Source organism: Colias croceus, chromosome 19, assembly GCF_905220415.1.
Source record: "Colias croceus chromosome 19, ilColCroc2.1".
Lineage (NCBI taxonomy): Eukaryota > Metazoa > Arthropoda > Insecta > Lepidoptera > Pieridae > Colias > Colias croceus.
Genome location: NC_059555.1, coordinates 699,761 through 721,838, shown reverse-complemented (window position 1 = coordinate 721,838; position 22,078 = coordinate 699,761). Strand labels below are relative to the sequence as shown.

Below are 22,078 nucleotides of genomic sequence, written 5' to 3'. Positions count from 1 at the left end.
AAAAGTATGCGTAAAAAAAGAGCGCGTGTGCTAAGCACACGTGTCAACTGAAAATTGTTTTGAAGTAAAATTTCAAGGTCGCAATGCCACGTCACGCCATGGAGTAGGGCAACGATGTTTGGTATTTTTGAATCTTGCCAAAAAAGTTTCACTTCTGACACGTGATACATGACACGCTCTTTTTTATTTTTTTATTAATTAGCTAGACCCGCTGTGCAAGGATTGCACAGAAATACTAGCGTACTAGCTTAAAGAACTGAGTAAAGAACCATAAGCCAGTAGAACCCGTATTTTTTTCTCTGGTTCAAATCATAGATATAGGCGACTTTTTTTCTTCATTAAGGCCGCTAGATGGCCGCCTTGTAAAATTTAGTTCATATTTTCACCGCGAGACTTCTTTCAAGGCGATTTCTTTAAAGTTGCCATCATAAACATATTATACAGCAGAAAATATTTGTAAAAATACCTACTTATTTACATATATCTATCAAACGTTTTTGTACGGAACTCAGAAATCTTTTTTTTATTTTCGTTTAAAACTACTCATAATGTTAATTTTGATTAAATTACTAGCCTTAAAATATATAATTTGGAATTTTCTTGGTTTCATGCAGCAACTGGGCACACTGATGATGTGTTTCTGTTGTGTATGTGAGTGATGTCTCCGCCATTGAATTTCATTTTAACCGAGAATTGAAATAGGTTGTGCCTTTTAAATCGGAAAATATCCTAACGATCCTACTTCTTTAATTAAATATACTTAGACATATTCCGTGCACAAACATTATATCCGATGGCAGACAGAGACACAGATGAGTTAAACATTGATAACGTAATAAAAAAATTACTAAAAGGTAAATTATTGTAATGTAAACTAAAAAAATTTCGCGCTCGTTTATTATGTATTTTGTTTATTTGGTCGAAAAGTCGTTTGTTTTTAGTGAGTGAAGTGATTTTTATGGGTCATTGTGTTATGTTTATTTGTGTTGTTTTCAGTCCGGGGCGAAAAGCCTGGCATGAATGTACAGTTAACGGAAGTGGAGATAAAAGGGCTATGCTTGAAATCTCGGGAAATATTCCTCTCACAACCTATATTACTTGAACTAGAAGCACCATTGAAAATATGCGGTAAGTAGAAAAACTTGCGACAAATTTCTTTGTTCCCTTTACATCCGTGGTTTAACTTTCGAGACTGTTGCGAAATCAATTTCGTATTCCTTTGCGAGTAATGTAACTTGATTTTGCAACAATGCTCTTTCAACCTTTAGATGTTCATTGTATATTGACTACAATTAACGAGAGAAACAAAGTACAAAGGGTACGTTAATTTAAAAAACAAATACGAGCGTCCAAACATGAGTCACTCTGGGGCTTAAATTAATCAATTGCTTTGATAAACAAATAGTGACAGGTTTATGCTCATAATATTTATCATCGAGTCACAAATTTCGTGTAAATTACGATCATATTTTTAACTCAATGTCACTCCAGAAAGAGCCTGATTACATCATACATGATCACGGCCTAAGTATCCCTAATTAATAACTGTTAATTCAAGGGTGTGGCCATACAAAAGAGAATAATATTATTTAATTCACTTTTCATCATTCTCTATATCCATCATCTTTTTACTTTTTAAAGTCCCTCGTAAGAGTCGTAACTGTATCAATGAATTCTATTTTTGTTGATAAAAATCTTTGGCATCAACATCTTACAGAGGTGTTGAATTATTTTGGTTTTACAATAACAATGTTGCATTCAATCTCATTTATTAGATGGTTGAGCCTATGAATCTATTGTAATACTCTTCAAATTTGTCTGTATCCAATCACTTTCTAAGTCATAGGTCACACTTCTGGAAAATATAATTTTCATTAGTTAAAAGTTAAAACATCATCAATGCAGTTTTGAAAGAACTAGTCAGCATGTGCTAAAACTTCATGAGCAGTTAGCACTCGTTATTATTACCTAGATTTAATAAATACATACACATGAACACTGAACAGGTTAGAATAATATTAGTATTATATACTGTTTATTAAAAGTAAACTATAAAATCTCTTGGGACTTTTTGTATTGTACTCTAGAAGTGAAGGTCTGCTTCCCCTCATAAGATTTGGGGCAGATGTGTTTTACCTCTGCTCTTTATTAACTTCCTGTACAAGAAAATGAGATGTTTTTATTCTATAAGACGACCAGCTGGATTCTGAATTGAGAATTTGACATAAAGAATGTAATTCAAATATGTTTATTTGCTTGTATATGGTTCTAGTAAGGTGTTTATAATATTTCTTATCATAGGTACCTATAGGTATGTGTGTGGCATAAGCTTTCTCAAACTTTAATAAAATCAATTCTCAATTCAGAAAATTTACTTTTTTGATAAATGCTGGGTACTTGCCCTGCTTTGCTGATTGTTTTTTGATAAAAATTATAACCACTGTATTCACCAAGGGCATATTTTCATCTGCTCTCTCTGGGGTTTAAATCCAGGACAATTTGGTTGTACATTGTAAAAATTGTATCAAAATATATGTATTGGCCTTACTTATTCTCAACATGAATGTGGAACTTGAATTTAAATTAAAATTTGTTTACAAATAAATTAGCATATCCTTGTTCTGTATTTAATAATAAATATTTTAAGTAAACAAAGATAATACAACGCAAGGTTTATTTTGATTCAGTTCTACTTTTTATTTAATTTAGATGTACATACAAGTTCAAATTTAATATGTAATATTGTTAATGTAATGGTAAATAACATGTTTTTTTGACGTAATTGTCAACAGTTTATATTACTCATTCAGGATAAAACAACAGACAAATAAGTGTTAACGAAAATTGTTTTTATTCATTAAAGTTTTTTCAAATGTGTAGTATATTATATTAGGTTGATAAGATATGTATTACAAATAAGGATAAATACATTATTTACTTGCAATAAACATAATTTGGAGCCACATGTTATTGATTACAGATGTTGTGGTAGGTTTGATTAAACACAATGACTGTAAACACTTACAATTTTAGAACTATAGCACTATATAGTATAAAACAAAGTCACTTTCTCTGTCCCTATGTCCCTTTGTATGCTTAAATCTTTAAAACTATGCGACAGATTTTGATGCAGTTTTTTTTAATAGATAGAGTGATTCAAGAGGAAGGTTTTAGTATATAATTTATTAGGTTTTAGACAACGCGGGCGAGGCCACGGGCAGTAAACTAGTTTTTTTTATAATTTCATCACCATTGCATTTAATTCATCCAGAAGTATAAAAGTACAAAGAAATTTAAAACATTGTTGGACATTTATTTGACCAGCAAACTTGGATTCTCATACTTATATTAGTTAAACTTGTTACATATGCTATTTTGCCTTGAGCCTTTCCCGTTGTTCCTCCCCGAATAGTAAAGGAATTTCAAATGACAGAGATGTTTCACTGCCGTAAAAGTAGTTGATGTCCAATCTCTCACCTTCTTACTATCTACAAATTCAAAATTATGTTTTTGATGATGAGATTCACGCTCTTTTGTGATACATTTTTTAACTACACATACATATATGTAAGTCAGTAATCCCTGTCCCTGAGGTGATACAGATATAATATTATAACGTCTTCACATATTTTTATACCTTGTTTTTTATTCTATTCTATAAATATTGTGACACATATAAATCCATCCCTCTCTTACAGGTGACATCCACGGCCAGTACTACGACCTGCTGCGGCTGTTTGAATATGGTGGTTTCCCACCAGAGTCCAATTATCTCTTCCTCGGTGACTATGTGGACCGTGGCAAGCAGTCACTCGAGACGATATGCCTTTTGCTCGCTTATAAGATTAAGTATCCCGAGAACTTCTTTCTGCTGAGAGGGAACCATGAGTGTGCGAGCATTAATAGGATTTATGGGTGAGTTCAGTTCTTTAACATGTTATAATATGTCGTTACATATTACTTACTAGCTGTGCTCCGTGGTTTTACCCGCAATGCACTGCTCCTCTTGGTCTCAACGAGATGATATATAGCCTTCCTCGATAAATGGGCTATCTAATACCGAAAGAATTTTTCAAATCAGAACAGTAGTTCCCGAGATTAGCGTTCAAACAAACAAACTCTGCAGCTTTATCATATTAGTATAGATGGGTTTCTTGCCGGTTCTTCTCCGTAGATACTGCTTTCCGAATCGGTGGTAAATGTTAAAAATATGTAATGACGATTCAAAAGTGCTTCTAGAAGAAGTCTAATTGAATAAATAAAATGTTTGAGTTCGAGTATCTTTTTGTATTTTTAGTTGTATAATGGCTTTTAAACAATGTAGTTTTTATAAATTTTAGACGATAAAGACAGATTTTTCAATGTTGGTTTAAAACTGATGTTACACACGTCTGTGGATTTTCTTGATTTTTATTTGCATTGCATATCTTTAAAGTTTATACAAATTGTTTATTTTCTGACCAAATTATAATATTTTGCATTGGTGCCACGACCATGACCAAGACCATGCCTTTTTTATAAAATTGTAATTGTATAGTAAGGCCCGTCATTCTTTTTATAATATTAAAAAAAAATCTTGCTTATAATAGTGATAATTAAAAAATTTAAACCAAAGTTGACTCATACCATAAAAATGTCTTTCATTAAAAAGAAAGTACGAAAATGTTGCATATGCATTACTATTATATTCTCAACAAATGTAGGTTTTGCGTTAGGTCGAATGTCAATGTACCCAGTAATAAGCACTAACCTCGGTGTAACTACAGGAAAGGTATAATAACATTTTATAGGCCCATTTCCGAAGAAAACTACGATATTTTCATAACATTTTCATGTTCCTCCATTATGATTATTATGAAACATTGTAGTTCGTATATTTTTATGGAATTGCTGTAGTTGTTCGGTATTTTGAATGTCTAGAGCTAAATTAATAAATACAAAAGGAAAAATCGTGTTTAGGTTAAATACAGTGTACAATAATCAGTTTTATTTTATAGGAATCCCACTAACAAAAAAACAACATAATACGATGATAATTATTGCTCTTATTTCAGTAGATATAACAAAAATGTATTCACAGATTCTATCAATAACAAGCTATCAAAATATTGGCACGATAAATCTAATAGTTCAGGATACATCGCCCATTTTTGAAAGTGACTACTATCAAGCTAATTTTCCGTTTGTAGCTTTATTTTGATTTAATCTCAAATATTTATTACTAACTGAATTTTTTTTTTGTTCAATCTCAAGATAATTACCTAAATTATTCGAAAAAATATATGTCCTACAAAATCAATGGTTGGTTCAAAGAGTCCCCCTTTCCAAAGTGTATCGATAACGAGGTCCTCATAAATGATTACTAACAAGCTGATTTTTTTGTTTTCACTTAATTAATGTTTATATAATTCAACAGACATATTGCGTAATAAATATTTGAGAACCATCAAATCAAAAATTTTTATCCTTGTTATCTCTGTTAGCTACCACAATCGAGAGTTTCGTACACGAAATTATTCGGTGTCTCATCAAAATAAAGCTACAAACGGAAAATCAGCTTGATAGTAGTCACTTGCAAAAATGGGCGATGTATCCTGAACTATAAACATTTGATTTTAGTTCACTAATGATACAATTAATTTATTTTAACCATCGGCCTTCGAATAATCAGAATTCAGAGCAATGACTCATAATTTAAATATTAGAATATGATATTTATTGATGCTGGCTTCAAGCAACATTTTATTTTCGGACCCTTTAATGTTTGTAAACAAAATCCGATTTATCGATATTAGGGTACGTTCACACAGACCGCCTCGGAGAGCACCGGCGCGCATTTGTCTTTTCACACAGACCGGCTGGAAGCGGTCTGAAAGCGGATCGAACGCGATCAGAGCCTTCTCTTAATATTTCACACCAAGCGCGTTCAAACATTCTCAATGACAAAAACATGCAATATACCTTACTACAAATACTAAAAACTGTGTTTTCAACGTGATAAGAATCTGCTCTCCTCTCCGAGCCAGTCTATGTGAACGGATCCTTACGCTAACTTCCGCCCGCGTGTCCGCCCGCGAGCAATTGACGTCATCGCGTAGCAGCCATACGCAATACAAATATCAACACTGTGCAGATATGACGAAACGATTGTAGCGATATTGATGTTTTTTTATAATGTATATTTTGAGATACTTGTGAATGTACGAGGGAAAAAGTTTTCCATTGTTTTGAAACTTGAAGAGTGGAAATATGTTAAGTGCTCGTCAAGTAGTAGCCTATCAACTATTTCCAGGCCAAGTTTCATCAAAATTAGCTCGACAGTTTAGCCTGGTAAACTTTACAGATTATATACACAAATACAATTTTCAAGTTTTTCATAAAAATCAGCTAAACGGTCAATAATCGTAATCTCTATAGACACAAATACACATTTTAAACAGCACCATAAATAGGTGTGAACGATAGGGTATTTTTTCAATAATGAATTTTATATCTGACAAGCTTTTCCTCGCGGTTTCACCCGCATTGCTCCGCTCCTGTTGGATTTAGCGTGAAGATATATAGGAAGCTTGCCTTCCTCGATAAATGGGCTATCTAACACTGAAAGAATTATTCAAATTGGACCAGCAGTTCCCGAGATTAGCGCGTCAAACAAACAAACAAACACAATCAAACAAACAAACAAACTCTTCAGCTTTATAATATTATAGTATAGATTAGGATTAACGATACGTAGGACATTGCTAAATTTTTTATAATATAAAGGGGTTATTGTAAATTTGCCACAAAGTTAATTCGTCACGTTTTTAAAACTCCATACATTGAAAGTAAATTCGTCACATGCCTTAAAAAGTATGTGTAAGTTCGTCACAGGTATATTCGGGTTATTGTAAATTTGCCACAAGTAGTAAAGTACCGCCAGCAAGCAAGGCAAGTGAATTATACCTTTCAGCCTGCGATGAAACCAGCAATATAATGATTTACATTTTAATATTACAGTCATCATTCACATAAGGTAAATTCATCAATAACATAAGGTAAATTCATTATGGAGTCAAATTGATTTGCGCTTTTTAAAAGTTTGAAATGATTTTATATGTATTAGAATTTTTATTTTTATGGAAAACGAAAGTTGAATTATAAAAATAATTAATGTGATTTTAACTGTGATTTATTAAGTGTCATGATCATGAAACGCGCTAGTCTGTTTGAGTTTTTTGTTAAAAAAAAATTTCAACCTCCCATACAAAATTAGCATCTCACTCGAAAATTTTGTATGGGAAGCCGAATTTTTTTTTTCATTTCCGCAATATGGTTTCTTTGGGAAAGTTGCTCAGAATGATTCCATGGTTAAAGTTTTCGGGAGGCTGTCCCTTACACCCTGTATACAAAATAGGTGAAAAATATTTTATCCTTATTTTTATACGATTGTGATAAATATTATAGAGCCGCTCTCATTTAATTACATTTTAAAAATATTTATAGAGAGAACTGTGATTTTAACCATTACCTATGTAGAATAATGTAGATGTTAAGTAATACTCTTTATAACTGCTGTGAATTTTTAGAACATATACAAAATAGATGTTCCTTGGTTTTTAGCAAAATTTATCTTTGTTATGCTTTTCCTTATGTTTTTACAAAGTCCATCGTCATCCAATTTGACTGTGATTTTTTTACATGTAAGGTTGAAAATCTAAAACTGATTAAGAAATAAACATTTTAAATTAATTTATTGTTTAATTTTTTTGCTATCTGTACTTAAATTATCGATGTGACGAATTTACAATACTTGATATTAAATCGTGACGAATTAACTTTAAAAAAATAAAAGTGTGGCAAATTTACACATACTTTTTTAGGTGACGAATTAACTTTGTGGCAAATTTACAATAACCCATATAAAGTATGTGTTTACAATTAGTAGCGTGATGTCATGTTTACACATTGATAAAATAAATTCCTTCGCTATATTTTTTCGCTCAACGAACCGTTATCTTGACATTGATCGTGAACTATTCGTTTGAGATTATATTGTACTATGATAATGCTTTGCCCGTGACTTTGCGTGGGCGTGTATGAGTAACTGTTTTTTCCGTATAAATCTTAGATAGCTAAATTGTTTGTTTCATTAAATACATTGTACATAAATAAATAGATATTTCATTATTGTTTTTACAATTTTCACACACGGCACAATCTGATCCCATACTAAGCTTTCGCTTGTGTTATGGAAAACAGATGGCTGATAAACATACATATTATAATATGTATTATATATATCATTTTAAATAAATACTAATAGTATAGATAATTAACACTCATCTATGTGATAAATAATGTACCTATATGGTACAAAAATTTTTACCAACCCATATGGAAAAAAATGTTTATATTTTGCCTGAATGATTATGCGAATATCTTATCCAAAGATAAGCCAATATTGATAACGTGAACAAATGTTTATCTATCGAACAATTTCCGCGTGAATTACGTATTAGAGTTCGTGAAAAATAATATACATTGTGTAATTTGTAATGCTGATCTACCTGATGTATAAAATTTTATCCAAATTAGTATATGGATTTGATTGACAGAGTTATTTTTCCATTTATGCGTAAGGGTTTATTTCTTAAACAAAACTAATTGGAATAACTACAAGACCCGAATTCGAGTCTTGAATAAGGATAAAAACATCACAAATAATAAAATTATCTTTAAAATGATTTCAGTAGTTTTAGACTTTTGAGGAGAAATTAAAACATAACAAATGAAATGCGATTCTGAAGTCTTTAAAACAAATGTGTCAAAGAAAAGAGAAATAATTATAATAAATGTATGTTTTTCTTTTGTTGTAAGGTTCTACGATGAGTGCAAGAGGAGGTACAACATTAAGTTATGGAAGACATTCACAGACTGCTTTAACTGCTTACCCGTTGCGGCGATCGGTGAGTACATACAAAAAAAAAGAGCGTGTGTTCCGAGCACACGTGTCAGAAGTGAAACTTCTTTGGTAAGATTCAAAGATACCAAAATCGTCGCCTTACTCCATGACGTGAGGGTATTGCCATGATGCGACCTTGAAATTTTACCCTCAAGGCGCATAAAGAAGTTTCACTTCATAATACAGTATAGAATATGTATATCTATACTACAGTCAAGGCTCCATATTCGCGCTTGTATATCATATGTATTATGTAAATAAATATAATGGGATGTTATGCTGATTTGAGTGAAAAAACTATATTGAGACAGTTTAAATACGTTTAAAAAATCTAGTGGTTATCTTCATAATAATAAAAATAATATCAACTTATAATGATAACTAGCCACTTGGCTAAATGCGATTTATGTGTTTTGCGTTATTTATCTAAAAACGATATATTTTGTCTATCCATACCTACATAGTTATACAATTTGATGTTGGCCAATCCTACTAATATTATAAATGCGAAAGTTTGTATGGATGTATGGATGTTTGTTACTCTTTCACGTAAAAACTACTGAACCGATTACAATGAAATTTAGCACACATATAGAGGGTAACTTGGATTAACACATAGGATAGTTTTTATCCCGGAAATCCCACGGGAACGGGAACTATGCGGGTTTTCCTTTGCAAACGCGGGCGAAGCCGCGGGCGGAAATCTAGTAATCAAGTAATTTTCATTAAAGATGCGAACGTAACTATTTCCTAAATAAACTAAACATTAGCATTTTAAAAATCAATAAAACAAATAAGATAAAATACAATATCTCTGAGGCATTTATCCCCATAGCCTCTAATCGCTCGCTTAGGCGTGAAGTGTGTTCATTCGATTATACACTATACCATGTGAGAGGTTTACAAATAAAATTATAGGATCTATGAAAATTGGATTAGCCAGCAATTAGGTTAAATGTTGGTTGAGTTTTCGCGGCGTCTAATCGAGTTTGCGTTTTCCAAAAATTTTCATAATAGCTATATACCGATGGTTTTGGGTAGCGTTATTTCAAAAGATTTACAATATGTTGTAGATATATCTATACTAATATTATAAAGCTGAAGAGTTTGTTTGTTTGAACACACTAATCTCGGGAACTACTGGTCCGATTTGAAAAATTCTTTCGGTGTTAGATAGCCCATTTATCTCGGAAGGTTATAGGCTATATTTCATCACGCTACGGGCAACAGGAGTGGAGCCACGGGGGTGAAACCGCGCGGAGCAGCTAGTGTATTATATTATGTAGTGATGGTGAAGTTATCGTATATGTAATTTATTTACACTAATGTCTGTTTATACAGTTGTTTATATCTGTATACTGATGTTGATGTTAACAAATAGGAAAATCCATCGTAATACAACAAGATTGTGAGAGATCATCATCGAGAATGATCCACAACATTTACAGTTTAAACTATAAATCATGCCAAAAAACATACTTATGTACATTTTTATACTTATAAAAATAACCCTTTTTCTACCGCATTGGATAAAAACCATAAAATACGTATATACTTATCAATACCTACTTTAGATAACTAACCATGATATATTGATCGCGTGTAACACTAATGGAAAATGTTGGGAAAACCTTTTGTGAGTCAAAACCTTACTTGTATGGCGTTTCATTGCTAGATGTTAGAAGTTTGACGTTTCAAGGTACCCTCATTGGTGCAATTTAAAGTTTGCGGGTAGTTTGATGTATAGGCTAGATTTATAAATGAATGTGTGTTGAGATATTGACTTGAGAGTTTCTTGCTAGCTCATCTTTATAGAAAGTAGAAACTACTTCCTTAACCGGTGGTAAATAAGTGTTTTTAAATGAAGTAACGTTGGATAGGAAAAAAAATGATTGAGTTTTTCAGTTATGTGGTGTTTAAATACAGTTGAATCAATAAATGGTTGAGTTTAATTTCATGTCCTTAAACTGATCATTTATTTTATTGTTACAAGCGGTTTCCTTAATTTTCCTTAGTTCTTTTTTTGTATGATAAAGTGATCAAGAGATTTTTTGAAAAGCTAACCTTATATATATTTTTTTTATGTCAGAGCAAGCAAAGGAGCAGGTGGGCCACCTGATGTAAATCATTATATCATTTTACATAATATAATATATCTACATGACAGGACATTATTTCATGTATTTGTTAATGCGTAGAATAATAAAAATACTATACATTCGACCCACGTATCCGCCCAACCTAGGCGACACTAGATCCATACTAATATTATAAATGCGAAAGTAACTCTGTCTGTCTGTCTGTCTGTTACTCAATCACGCCTAAACTACTGAACCAATTTGCATGAAATTTGGTATGGAGATATTTTGATACCCGAGAAAGGACATAGGCTACCTTTTATCGCGAAATATGTACCACGGGCGAAGCCGGGGCGGACCACTAGTTAACTATAAACTAACCTCGGAAATTGGCAAAGTTATATATTACTTTAACGATTAATTCTTAAGTGTCACAGTCACGCTATAAAGGAAGTGTATGTGCTTCCTTCCTTGCGTCTGTGTGAACTGTGAATACATCTCGATGTAGATTTTAATTGATTTGATTTGAAAAAATTGACTTTTTTGTACTATAGTATGGTTTATATTGCCGGTATGTTGATAGCTAAAGAAATTAGTTGAGGCCATAGTTAGTATGTTATAGAAAGAACTTATTAAAACGCGAAGATTCTATTCTATTGTGTATTGTATGGAGCAGTGGTGGCTCAGTGGTGAGACCTCGGACTTCGAATCGATAAGTCCGTGGTTCGAGACCAGGCGAGCGCGCAGGAAATAAATTGATTTTTCAATTTATCTGCGCATGTTGTAACATCACCACTGCTCGAACGGTGAAGGAAAACATCGTGAGGAAACCGACATGTCGAAGAATTAAAAAAGTTCGACGACATGTGTCATCCGCCAACCCGCACTTGGCCAGCGTGGTGGATTATGGCCTGTACCCTCATAGGAGGCCCGTGTCCCAGCAGTGGGAACGTATATGGGCTGATGATGATGATGATGATGATGTGTATTGTATCTTGTCTACAGTCGTGTTGATAAGTAGGAAGTTAGATAATCAGATAGTTATTTCATTTCTTTAATCAGATAGTTATTCATATTGCAACTTAAATCTTAAAATAAGACGAGACGTTAACCCGACTTTCACACCACATAAGGTAACCAAACCGCAGACGAACCCAGCCCAGACTTGTCTCCAGAAATATCTAGTTCAATATCAAGTCGCCTCTTTGGTACAGTGGTTAACGTATGAGCGTAGAACCGAGGGGTCCTGTGTTCGATTCCCGGTGGAGACTAAAAAATGTCTCTGTGTGGCAGGATGCAGAAGACTAATCACCTATTTGTCCTTAAAATCGATCAGTGAAACAGATGTTATGAATAAAGCATATGTCCCATACCCCACTAGGGGACACGGGACTTTCAATATCAAGTGGCCACAGTATTGACTATCAGAACGATCTACACTTGCTATCAAGTGATCTACACTTCTAAGTGATCTCGACTCTTAAGTTATCAAGACTTGGTAGTGTGGCTATGGCAAGTCGCCAGCTTGCTAGACTGAGTCGACGTTTTCATGATGATTCATAGGTGTTTGGTAATTACAATTATTATTCAACAGATTTTTTCAACGGATTGACTCTTTTTATGTTTGAGAGTAAATTGATGCTGCCATTTTACTGATTGTTGCCGAAAATCTAGTGCTGATGAAAAGATTAATCGCGACCTATCCCAATTTGTGTTTCAACACGGATAAAAATCTTTTTGAAGTGAAACTTGTATCGGGGTTGAAAAATAATTTAGTGCAACATTTTTTCGTTTTTCTTATCCCTACCACGCGTGATTCGACGTATTTCTGTAAAGTTGCATATAGTAAATTATTTTTTGAAAAAAATAAGGTCATAAAGAAGTTCTACTTCTTACGTGTGTACACTAATACACGCACACATTTTTTTTATAAATTATAGTTTGCTTGCCTAATAGTTATTACGGGCATCTCCCCACTGGGAATGTAGTATTTTACATCTTTATTATTAGTCAGCAGGCGAACTTACGTAGGTCACCCAGCGAATGAAACCTACGACAAAGCCTCTCTTTATAAATTCAAATCAATTTTACACAACACCAGGCTAGATACAATCACTATTGCACAAATAGGAAGCGATCATTGTGCCGCACGCAAAACGCGGTACGCCATTCGGAATACAATACGTTCGCACGGTTAACAAATGAATGCATTTCATCGCAGTTCACACACGTTCCTTTTGAACCAGATTTGTAATAATGCTTATGTTTTATACTGTTGCGACTGTAAAGAAAAACGCATTGGTTTGATGTGTCGTTGACTGGATTGGAATTATTTGTTTGTTCTTTATTGTACAAAACAGACCCATTTTATTTTCAAATACATAGATGAATTCATGAAATAAAACTCTGCGTGTACAGTGTACACCCAAAACAAGCAACCCGCCCAACTTTGCCACCAGCACGTGAGCTATCGTTTAAAATTATGTTTTCATAGACAAAATGCTCACATTAGAGAAGCGGTATATATGCCGGCTGCGCGAAGCTAGAGAAAAAAACAAGGATTTTCAGGAAAATTTTTGACGTAATTTTGTTGTTTAAGTATTTTTTACGTGATCAGTGTATGCAAAACTACAAGTCCCTTCGCGCTTAGTATACCAAGAGTGGGACACCCTGTATATACAATTAACAAATAAAAATAAGAAGTGACAAAAACGTTATCAATAAAATTTCTACTGCAAACATCCCTTTGTATCCAGTCATAGTGTATCGTTAACACTAGAGTGAAAATTGTTTAACGAGCGAATGTGAACAAAGCCTGTGGAATCGACTGGACGCCCTGAAATAGGTCATCTAGCTCAGACTATAGGCGCTTAGTCAGAAGGGGAGAGATATATAAACGAGACTCAGACTATATCTATCTTTGTTGTAAAGTGGTTGCCTTGATGATCAATAGTGATTGAATAAATAAATGTTTCAGTTTTGAATTTGATCTTGTTCTTTCCAATTTATTGTCGTCAAATAATAGTTTGAGTTGTCTTCTCCTTGTAACACACGGTTTAATATGGTTAGCCGTTTCGTAGGACACCTGAAATAACGGGACATACAGACGAGGATTTTAGTAATTGTTTTGTTATAAGTATCGCATGCACATGATAAAAGGAAATACTTTGACATTGCAAAGATTACAAATATTAATTTGTATATAATAGATAAGAAATTCAAGAATTTGGAGTATTAACTTAGCGATACGCGAAGATACGTACGACAAATTTAAATATGTACGAGAAGACTAACTGCGTGTTGTAAAATTTTGGTCTACGATCCCAAATATGTTGTTATAAGTTTATTGGCGGAATCACAATGCCTGCGACGGAATACAATGGTGTTTGTGGACGTATGTGGTTGTATATTTCCAGTAAAAGTTCTTCCATTTGGCAAGCGAAGTTCAGGAACTTATTTGATGTAGTAGTAAAATAATATTCAGCTGGCCGGTTCCGCGGCTCCTTGATGTGTTCTGTTTAGCTTATCCGTCAAATAATGTCAAGAAGTGTCAAATACCCCATCAAGGGCACTATGTGCTGTAATCGGCCCTTAGGGCTGAAAGCACTCTTGACCTTCAGTACTCGGTAAAACAAAGGTCACTTACCACATGGCGTTTTGTGTTTGACGCATAACTATAGTTATTCGAATACGACCAGTAAGGTAACTACTTAAACCTTTTCGATAGAATTACCTACGCATCATCGACGCAATACTACATATTACTTTTTAAAACCTTGACGATACGGCGATACGCCGCGGCTGCTGGACGGAGAAAGTTTTGTGGACCCTTTTAAGAGGACATTAGCCGCAGCAGTAGTGACTTCACTGCAACGACTGCCTATGAGTCTGATCGATGCGCATGAATGTTTGTGTGAAAAGTTTCGAACATTTTTACTTAGTTTCTATACTGTTTATGTACCGTTTACTGTGGCATATAACCTTGATGTAATATTGAATTAAATAAACACGCGTGCACTGTGTTTACATTAAAATCTAGGACGGTCTCGCTTTACGGCGTGTAATGAGATAAAACACGTAATGGTCAATAGAGTTTAGAGCAGAATTACAGTGAAATTTTAGTGCGCTATAAAATATGGAATTTTCGTTAGTAAGCGCTTTTTAAAGCCTTTTTTTGCCTATATAGGGCTAAGTTTAGGCTGTCTAAGCTATGAGCTGTTATTAATATCAATTATAAGGTATAAGTTGTTATTGTTACAAAAAAAATAAATACATATCAATTTTTTTTTGTAATACTAGAATTAGTAGATACTAGATAGTATGGATAATACACATAAAATGCAATGCAACCTATATCGACAAACTAAAAAGACAATAATTGAGTTCAAAACTCAACCCTACCTCAGTCCAGTTGCAGTGTTCGCAAATATTTCTCGAATGTTCGTCTGCAAAGTGACCCGCGTTTATCGTGCGGGCAGGCGCCGGCCGTCGGCGTCGCGGCGCTATCTAAATTATTGTTGTGATGCCTTTGATATATAAAAAAGCTAGATACGTTACCTGCTCTCTATTTTGGCAAGAAAAAACTCAGCTAAGTGCCCGAGTTTCACTGAGTGAAAGAGAGAACAACTGTATTGGTGATAATGCGTTAGTAAGTAACTAAGTAGGTATGTATTAATTACGCTGTTTTTTAGTGCAATGATGTTGGCGTATGCCGCGTCTACTAGTATAATAGTTCATTGTGTGATGCATTGTGGTGTGCAAATATTATGTACTAGCTTACCCCCTGACGCCTTTATGTGAAACACGCATAGCCCTGATACGATAAAATTCAGATAAATGTGTAAATGTACATATTTATCTAAGAATAATGGTAGAGATTTATATGATACATTGTTTTTATTATCTACGTTTTTTTGCATATCTAATCTATCGGGTAAATTGAATGGTGACTGACCTTTTCTTTGTTGTGATGGTCCAAGACAAAGAAAAATATTTCTTTATTTCATTTAAAATACGGAATAATAAAAATGGTAGTAAAAACTTCTAAGTCCGAAAGATGATTATGTACTATGAATTGCAGAGAAATATAGAATTATTTCTGCTATCTCTGATTCAAATTCGTAGTAAAAATAGTATCTTGTATTATGTTAATATTTGTAAGTGTTCAAAATTAGTGCAATGACCTCGGTGCTGTTAAATGACCGGCTAAAGTAAATCTCTGTTATTATCTTTTAACCTCTACGTGGGTTCAGTTATAATGATAAGCTTTATAGTATATGCATTCTAGATTTTAATACGTTATTATGCGTGTATAAACTATTCCATAATATATTTACCATACTAAAATTCGTCGTATTCAAAATTTATAGAAAGCACAATTAAACATCTTAATATAATTTATTTTCTTGCAATTAGTTTTCGAAATATTTTCAAACTGCGCTATTATTGTCTGTTGTTGTTACTGGCTTTACACCCGCGGCTTCACCCGCTTTTTTCCGACCTTAACAAACTTCTCTCTTTTTAAGATCTAAGCATCCAAAGGGAGTTTGTTTTATATTGTATTATGATGACATTCTCAATGCGCTATGACGCATTATGAGTTGCAAATAGGATTAGAAGTGCGAATCGCATATGCTTTTAGGATTTTATCACATCCTCTATGTAATTCCAATCAATAACGTGTCCCTCTCCATTCTTGCAGTGGACGAAAAAATATTCTGTTGCCACGGAGGCCTGTCCCCCGACCTCCAAGCGATGGAGCAGATCCGTCGCATCATGCGGCCCACGGACGTGCCCGACCAGGGGCTGCTGTGCGACCTGCTCTGGTCCGACCCGGACAAGGACGTCACCGGGTGGGGGGAGAACGATCGTGGGGTCAGCTTCACGTTCGGCACTGAGGTGGGTGGTGGGCACACACACACACACACACACAAACAAAGAGACACATACATTGTATAAGCAAATACTCGTGTGCGCTCGTAATGTTGCGTGCTAATACACACACACGCACATATCTAAATGCATACAAACGTGCGGAGGGACACACACACGCAAACCCACACACATAATAAATGAATATACGCGGGTAAAATACATATACGTGCAGACCAATATTCACACAAAAGCACAGACGTTTGCGCGTAGATACGCATACACCTAAGCGCGCGCTACAATGTGCACAAACGCAGCACTACGTATGCACATTGCACATACTAAACATAGCTTTTGACGGTATTTTGAATGATAAACTGCAGACTTAACGTGGATTCAGCATAACATTTCGGACTAAAGGCATATAAATTAATTCGTTCTTGCTAAGGATAGACGAAGCACATTACGCTTAACCTATATCAAGCAATAAGATACGGTAAACACACAATATTATATTGAACCAGTATAAATTTATATGTATCATTGCTATAGTCACAATAATAATTTTATATTACAACAATACCCTTTTCAAGTATCAAACAGACCCTTGTCAAAACCTTTTAGCCCTGAAAGAAATCAATACACAACAAAACATCCCAATAATAAAAGTACATCATTATTTACAAAGCAACTATTTATACACACAATAACACGGGGCGTCTGTCAACACGCCGCTTCCGCGGGATTGTGGTGTCTGTGATAAGGGGATTACGTGTGACATTGGCGTGTTCCAAGGTAGTGAAAGTTGGAAAATGGTGTTTACTAAGAGAAATAAATGATATTATAGGAATTAGGAAGTACGTTTTTGCTAGTTTGGTTTTATTTTTGAGAAAAAAATACTAAAATAATGTTTATCTTCACTTAGATTGTATCTAAAATTCTAAACCATTGTTATGGGAGGAGAATTAAATTTTTATAAATTATATAATTTGTATTTGACATAAAACCGAAAGAGTAGGTGAAATTTTTATTTTCTTTATTTCTTCAAATTCGATTGCTGATGTGGGTTGCCATTGCCACGTTACTGCGAAAGACGCGGGTTCGATCCCGACTTAAATTGAATTTTTCTATACTTACCTTGGTCCGATTTGAAAATTCAATTTGAAAAATTCTTACGGTGTTAGATAGCCCATTTATCGAGGAAGGTAATAGGCTTTTATATCATCACGCTAAGACCAACAAGAGCGGAGCAATGCGGGTGAAACCGCATCCGTAAATACAAATCAATCCACTTCATGCGCTCTATAGCGAGTCGGCTCGACTGCTGGTATCTAAACCACTGCTGCAAACTGTCTGCTTCATTGATAGTACTGTAGAAGTGGAGTGCATTCCTAGTAGTCATAATAAATTGTATTATTTTTAAAATATACTAACATAATTTTTAAATTATTAATTGTAATTTGTAACAAACAAAATGAGTCCTAGTTGATTGAATAAATGTATAAATTATTACCTATATCATTATTATGTTGATGTTTATGCCTATGTTTATATTTATTTCCATCTATTTATATATGTTTATCTGTAACTACATTTGTACATTTCGCGTACACAGATAGTGGGCAAGTTCCTGTCGAAGCACGAGTTCGACCTGATCTGCCGCGCGCACCAGGTGGTGGAGGACGGCTACGAGTTCTTCGCCAAGCGGCAGCTGGTCACCTTGTTCAGCGCGCCCAACTATTGCGGCGAGTTTGACAATGCCGGTGAGTGGGGGGAATTGTGTTTAAGGGGAGTCCTTTCAGCGAAGCGGAGTTAAATTGGTTTGCAAGATCAAACTTTTCATGTATTTGCAATTATATGACGCTTTTAGAAAAAATAATCAATACACTTCAAGATATTGCCTAAAAAGTGTGCTAATTTGTTACACAATCACGTGTATTTTGCTCTATCATATAAAATCATAAAAATAGGCTAAAATAAAATCGAAAACGAATTATTTAATAATGAATTTTTTTGATTTTGCAAATAATTTGTATATAAAGATATGTATTTTGATGTACTGCAAAAAAAAGGTACTAAATTTTGGTTTTCAATTGAAGCCCTGTAATTATAAAATACATATTATGTCTCAGAACTTAACGTTGCCACGCGTTTTCTTGACAAGCCGACGCTAGGAGCGACTCGCGCAAACGGCTCGTTGAAATACCTCACCTTAAATGTGTTTTTTGGGGGATAAGGCGGCTGGGTGGCGAAAAAACTGTTAATAGGGTTTTTTTTTTTGGAAAAAAATATGTTGAAATATATTTTTTATAACTTTGGCCGTAACACGAGTCACGGGTGGGGGGATACGTGATAAAAACTGTTTAAATATGTTCTTTTAGGGAAAAACTATGTAGAAATGATATAGGTGGTACATGTTACGAACAGTATGGAAACTACGTACAAAACGCTCGAAAAAGCTCTAGCACATAAATATGCGCATCGCCGTGACTCGTAAGCGGTCGTCGCTGTGGTGTTAGTAACTAGTTCTTATGTAAATGTAGTTATGGTATAGTAGCTCTATATGGTTTTAATGTTGCATTCATAATAACTTTATCGATAAGCCTTGGTTGCTTAATAGGGAATATGCATAAAATTTTAAATGACCTAAAATATTTTTTTCTCGAATACTTATTATCGTAATATTATAAAGAAAAGGATTTTTTTTTATTTACTTATTATTTAAACCCCTAAAATAATATTCAAAAAGTGCAAAATAAGGGAGTGAAATTCAAACTTCCAAAACGCGCCACCACTGGTCGAATGAAATGTGACGTCATCTGACACGACGTTGTATTCATCACTCCATAGTAAACACTAAGGTAAACACCCACTGGACGTATCATGTGACGTCACGCAAAGCGCGCGCACAATGGCGGCGTTTGAATTGCTTAAATTTTTTAAAAGTTTTGAATTTCATTTTTAAAAATATCTAGAGTATTTTGAAGCCCATTAATATTTTTTTCTACGTTATAAAATAGTAAACTATTAATTTAAAACAAAAAAGAAAAACATGAATATTCCCCATTGTTCGTACTACCTTTACTGTGTAGGCTCGATTATGGTTTTTTTTCGTAATAAACTTAAAATAACACATCTTTTTCTCTCTTCCAGGCGCGCTGATGTCCGTGGACGAGACGCTGATGTGCTCGTTCCAGATCCTGAAGCCGGCCGACAAGCGCAAGCTGTACTCCGGCCTCAACATGGGCCGCCCCAACACTCCGCCCCGCGCACAGCCCAAGAGCAAGAAGAAGTGAGTATACACACATACATACAAACAGCACCTAGAGCAAGTGTGTACACGCAACATGTACACACACACACACACACACACACACACAAAACGTACGTATCAGCACTCACACACAATAACGCCGCCCAGGGCACAGCCCAAGAGCAAGAAAAATGAGTATATACGCACACACACACAGAAACAACAGCAAGTATGTACACATGCAAACATACATCGGTTCCACACACATGCGAATGTACGCATGTACGTATCCAACAAAAATGCATAACGATACATGCATCTAAATGTTAAATAATATGTTAAATACAACCAAACAAAAAACATTACATCGCTTTTACAATTATCTTGAAATTTTATTTTATTTTGGCTTATAGATAAATGTTTTTAATTTTGTTGATACCACTCTTTTTTTATAGTGTATTTTTTAATGTTTTTATGTTATTAGAATGACACTAAATTAAATAATATATTGTGCAGAGAAATATGAAGCGGCACTCCATGTAAGGTACACTGTGTGCGTTTCAACGACTAACCTCACTTGAAGTTTGATTTTCATATCTACCCACAATTTAATTATTAAATTCAATAGATTCTCTGTTCTTGTTTTTTTTCTGTCAGGATGCTCAAATCCATAAGAGAAAAATAGTAAACGATCTATCCTTACACTAAACAAATATACACACAAAATAATCACTTCATAAAAATCGGTCTAGCAGTTTCGGATGAATTTGGTTATCAACACTGTTTCAAAAATTCAATTAGTATAATAATTATGTATTGTTAAGACATGAGTCATGACACTTCTTGCTGTATCATTTTTGTTAATGTTTTTAGTTTTAATAAATGCAAATTAATTTCACAAGACTATATTTCCAAAAAATTAAAAATAAACAGTTTGTCCTTTTTCAGCTGGAATATGTCAAAATGTTGATATTATGCAAGTAACGATACAATTAACCCTTTTGTTAATTATGTGTACATATATAAAATTGTTGACTTGTCTGTATGTTTACATGATCGATGCATGTACATGTATTGTTATTATGTACTTAGATTTTTTTCTATAACTTCAATATTGAGACGGGATTTTTTCAAAGTTATTTTTCATATTTTCAGAATACAAATCCTTATAATATAGTGTAATGCTCTCAGAACTATAAAGTGTAATAAATTACTAAACTTGCATGATTAAAAACAAAAGAAATATTTATTTATTATTATAAAATACGAAAGAATGAAATCCCATATCAATATTAACAATTACATAAAAATTTTACAGCTTTCCTCATTCTAATCTCTATAAACGTATATTCATATCACATGTTTGTTTGTCCGTCCCCAGCTAGCCCCTGAACGCGAAGATCGACTACAACCCGCATGGATTCCCGCTACATTAGCTTACCTGCGACATATATTTACTGATAGCTCACAAATTAACCCTAAAATACTGCTTTACACAATATAAAACTAGACTCACAATAATGCTCGAAAATTGTGAGCAAAACTCTGCCTGCCAAATATACGTCATAATATTAGGCAGAGTTTGAGTACACTCGATTTTGAACCTTAACACAACGGAATAAGGTGTTAATTTCAATGTTTTTTTTGTACACAATAGATTTTGAACATCACTACCACGGAAATAAGTTGGTAATTTCAATAAATGTTCGCATGGACATTTTTGACGATCTAATAGGTATTTTGAGTCTAGTTCTTTATGGTATGAGAGATTTTAGGGTTCAGTGCGTGAAATAATAACTAATTTGTACTATTGATAGTCAAAATATTCCCAAACTATTTTGATTAACAATAGTACAGTTATAAAATGCAAATAATTTTAAAACAATTCGCGTTATGTCGGTTTTTAGAAACTCGCTTCTAGTGTAGGCTTTG

The 22,078-nt window shown here is 33.9% G+C and overlaps 1 protein-coding gene across 1 annotated transcript; it reads left to right on the top strand.

Moving 5' to 3' along the window:
* Positions 1 to 627: 627 nt before the first annotated feature.
* On the top strand, positions 628 to 21,647 carry LOC123700602 (serine/threonine-protein phosphatase alpha-2 isoform). Its single transcript, XM_045647865.1, has 8 exons — positions 628 to 854; positions 997 to 1,128; positions 3,699 to 3,915; positions 8,860 to 8,948; positions 16,724 to 16,920; positions 18,509 to 18,656; positions 20,047 to 20,185; positions 21,528 to 21,647. Exons 1-8 carry the CDS (start codon positions 794 to 796, stop codon positions 21,529 to 21,531), a joined length of 987 nt encoding a protein of 328 aa, XP_045503821.1. The 5' UTR covers positions 628 to 793; the 3' UTR covers positions 21,532 to 21,647.
* Positions 21,648 to 22,078: the final 431 nt, after the last annotated feature.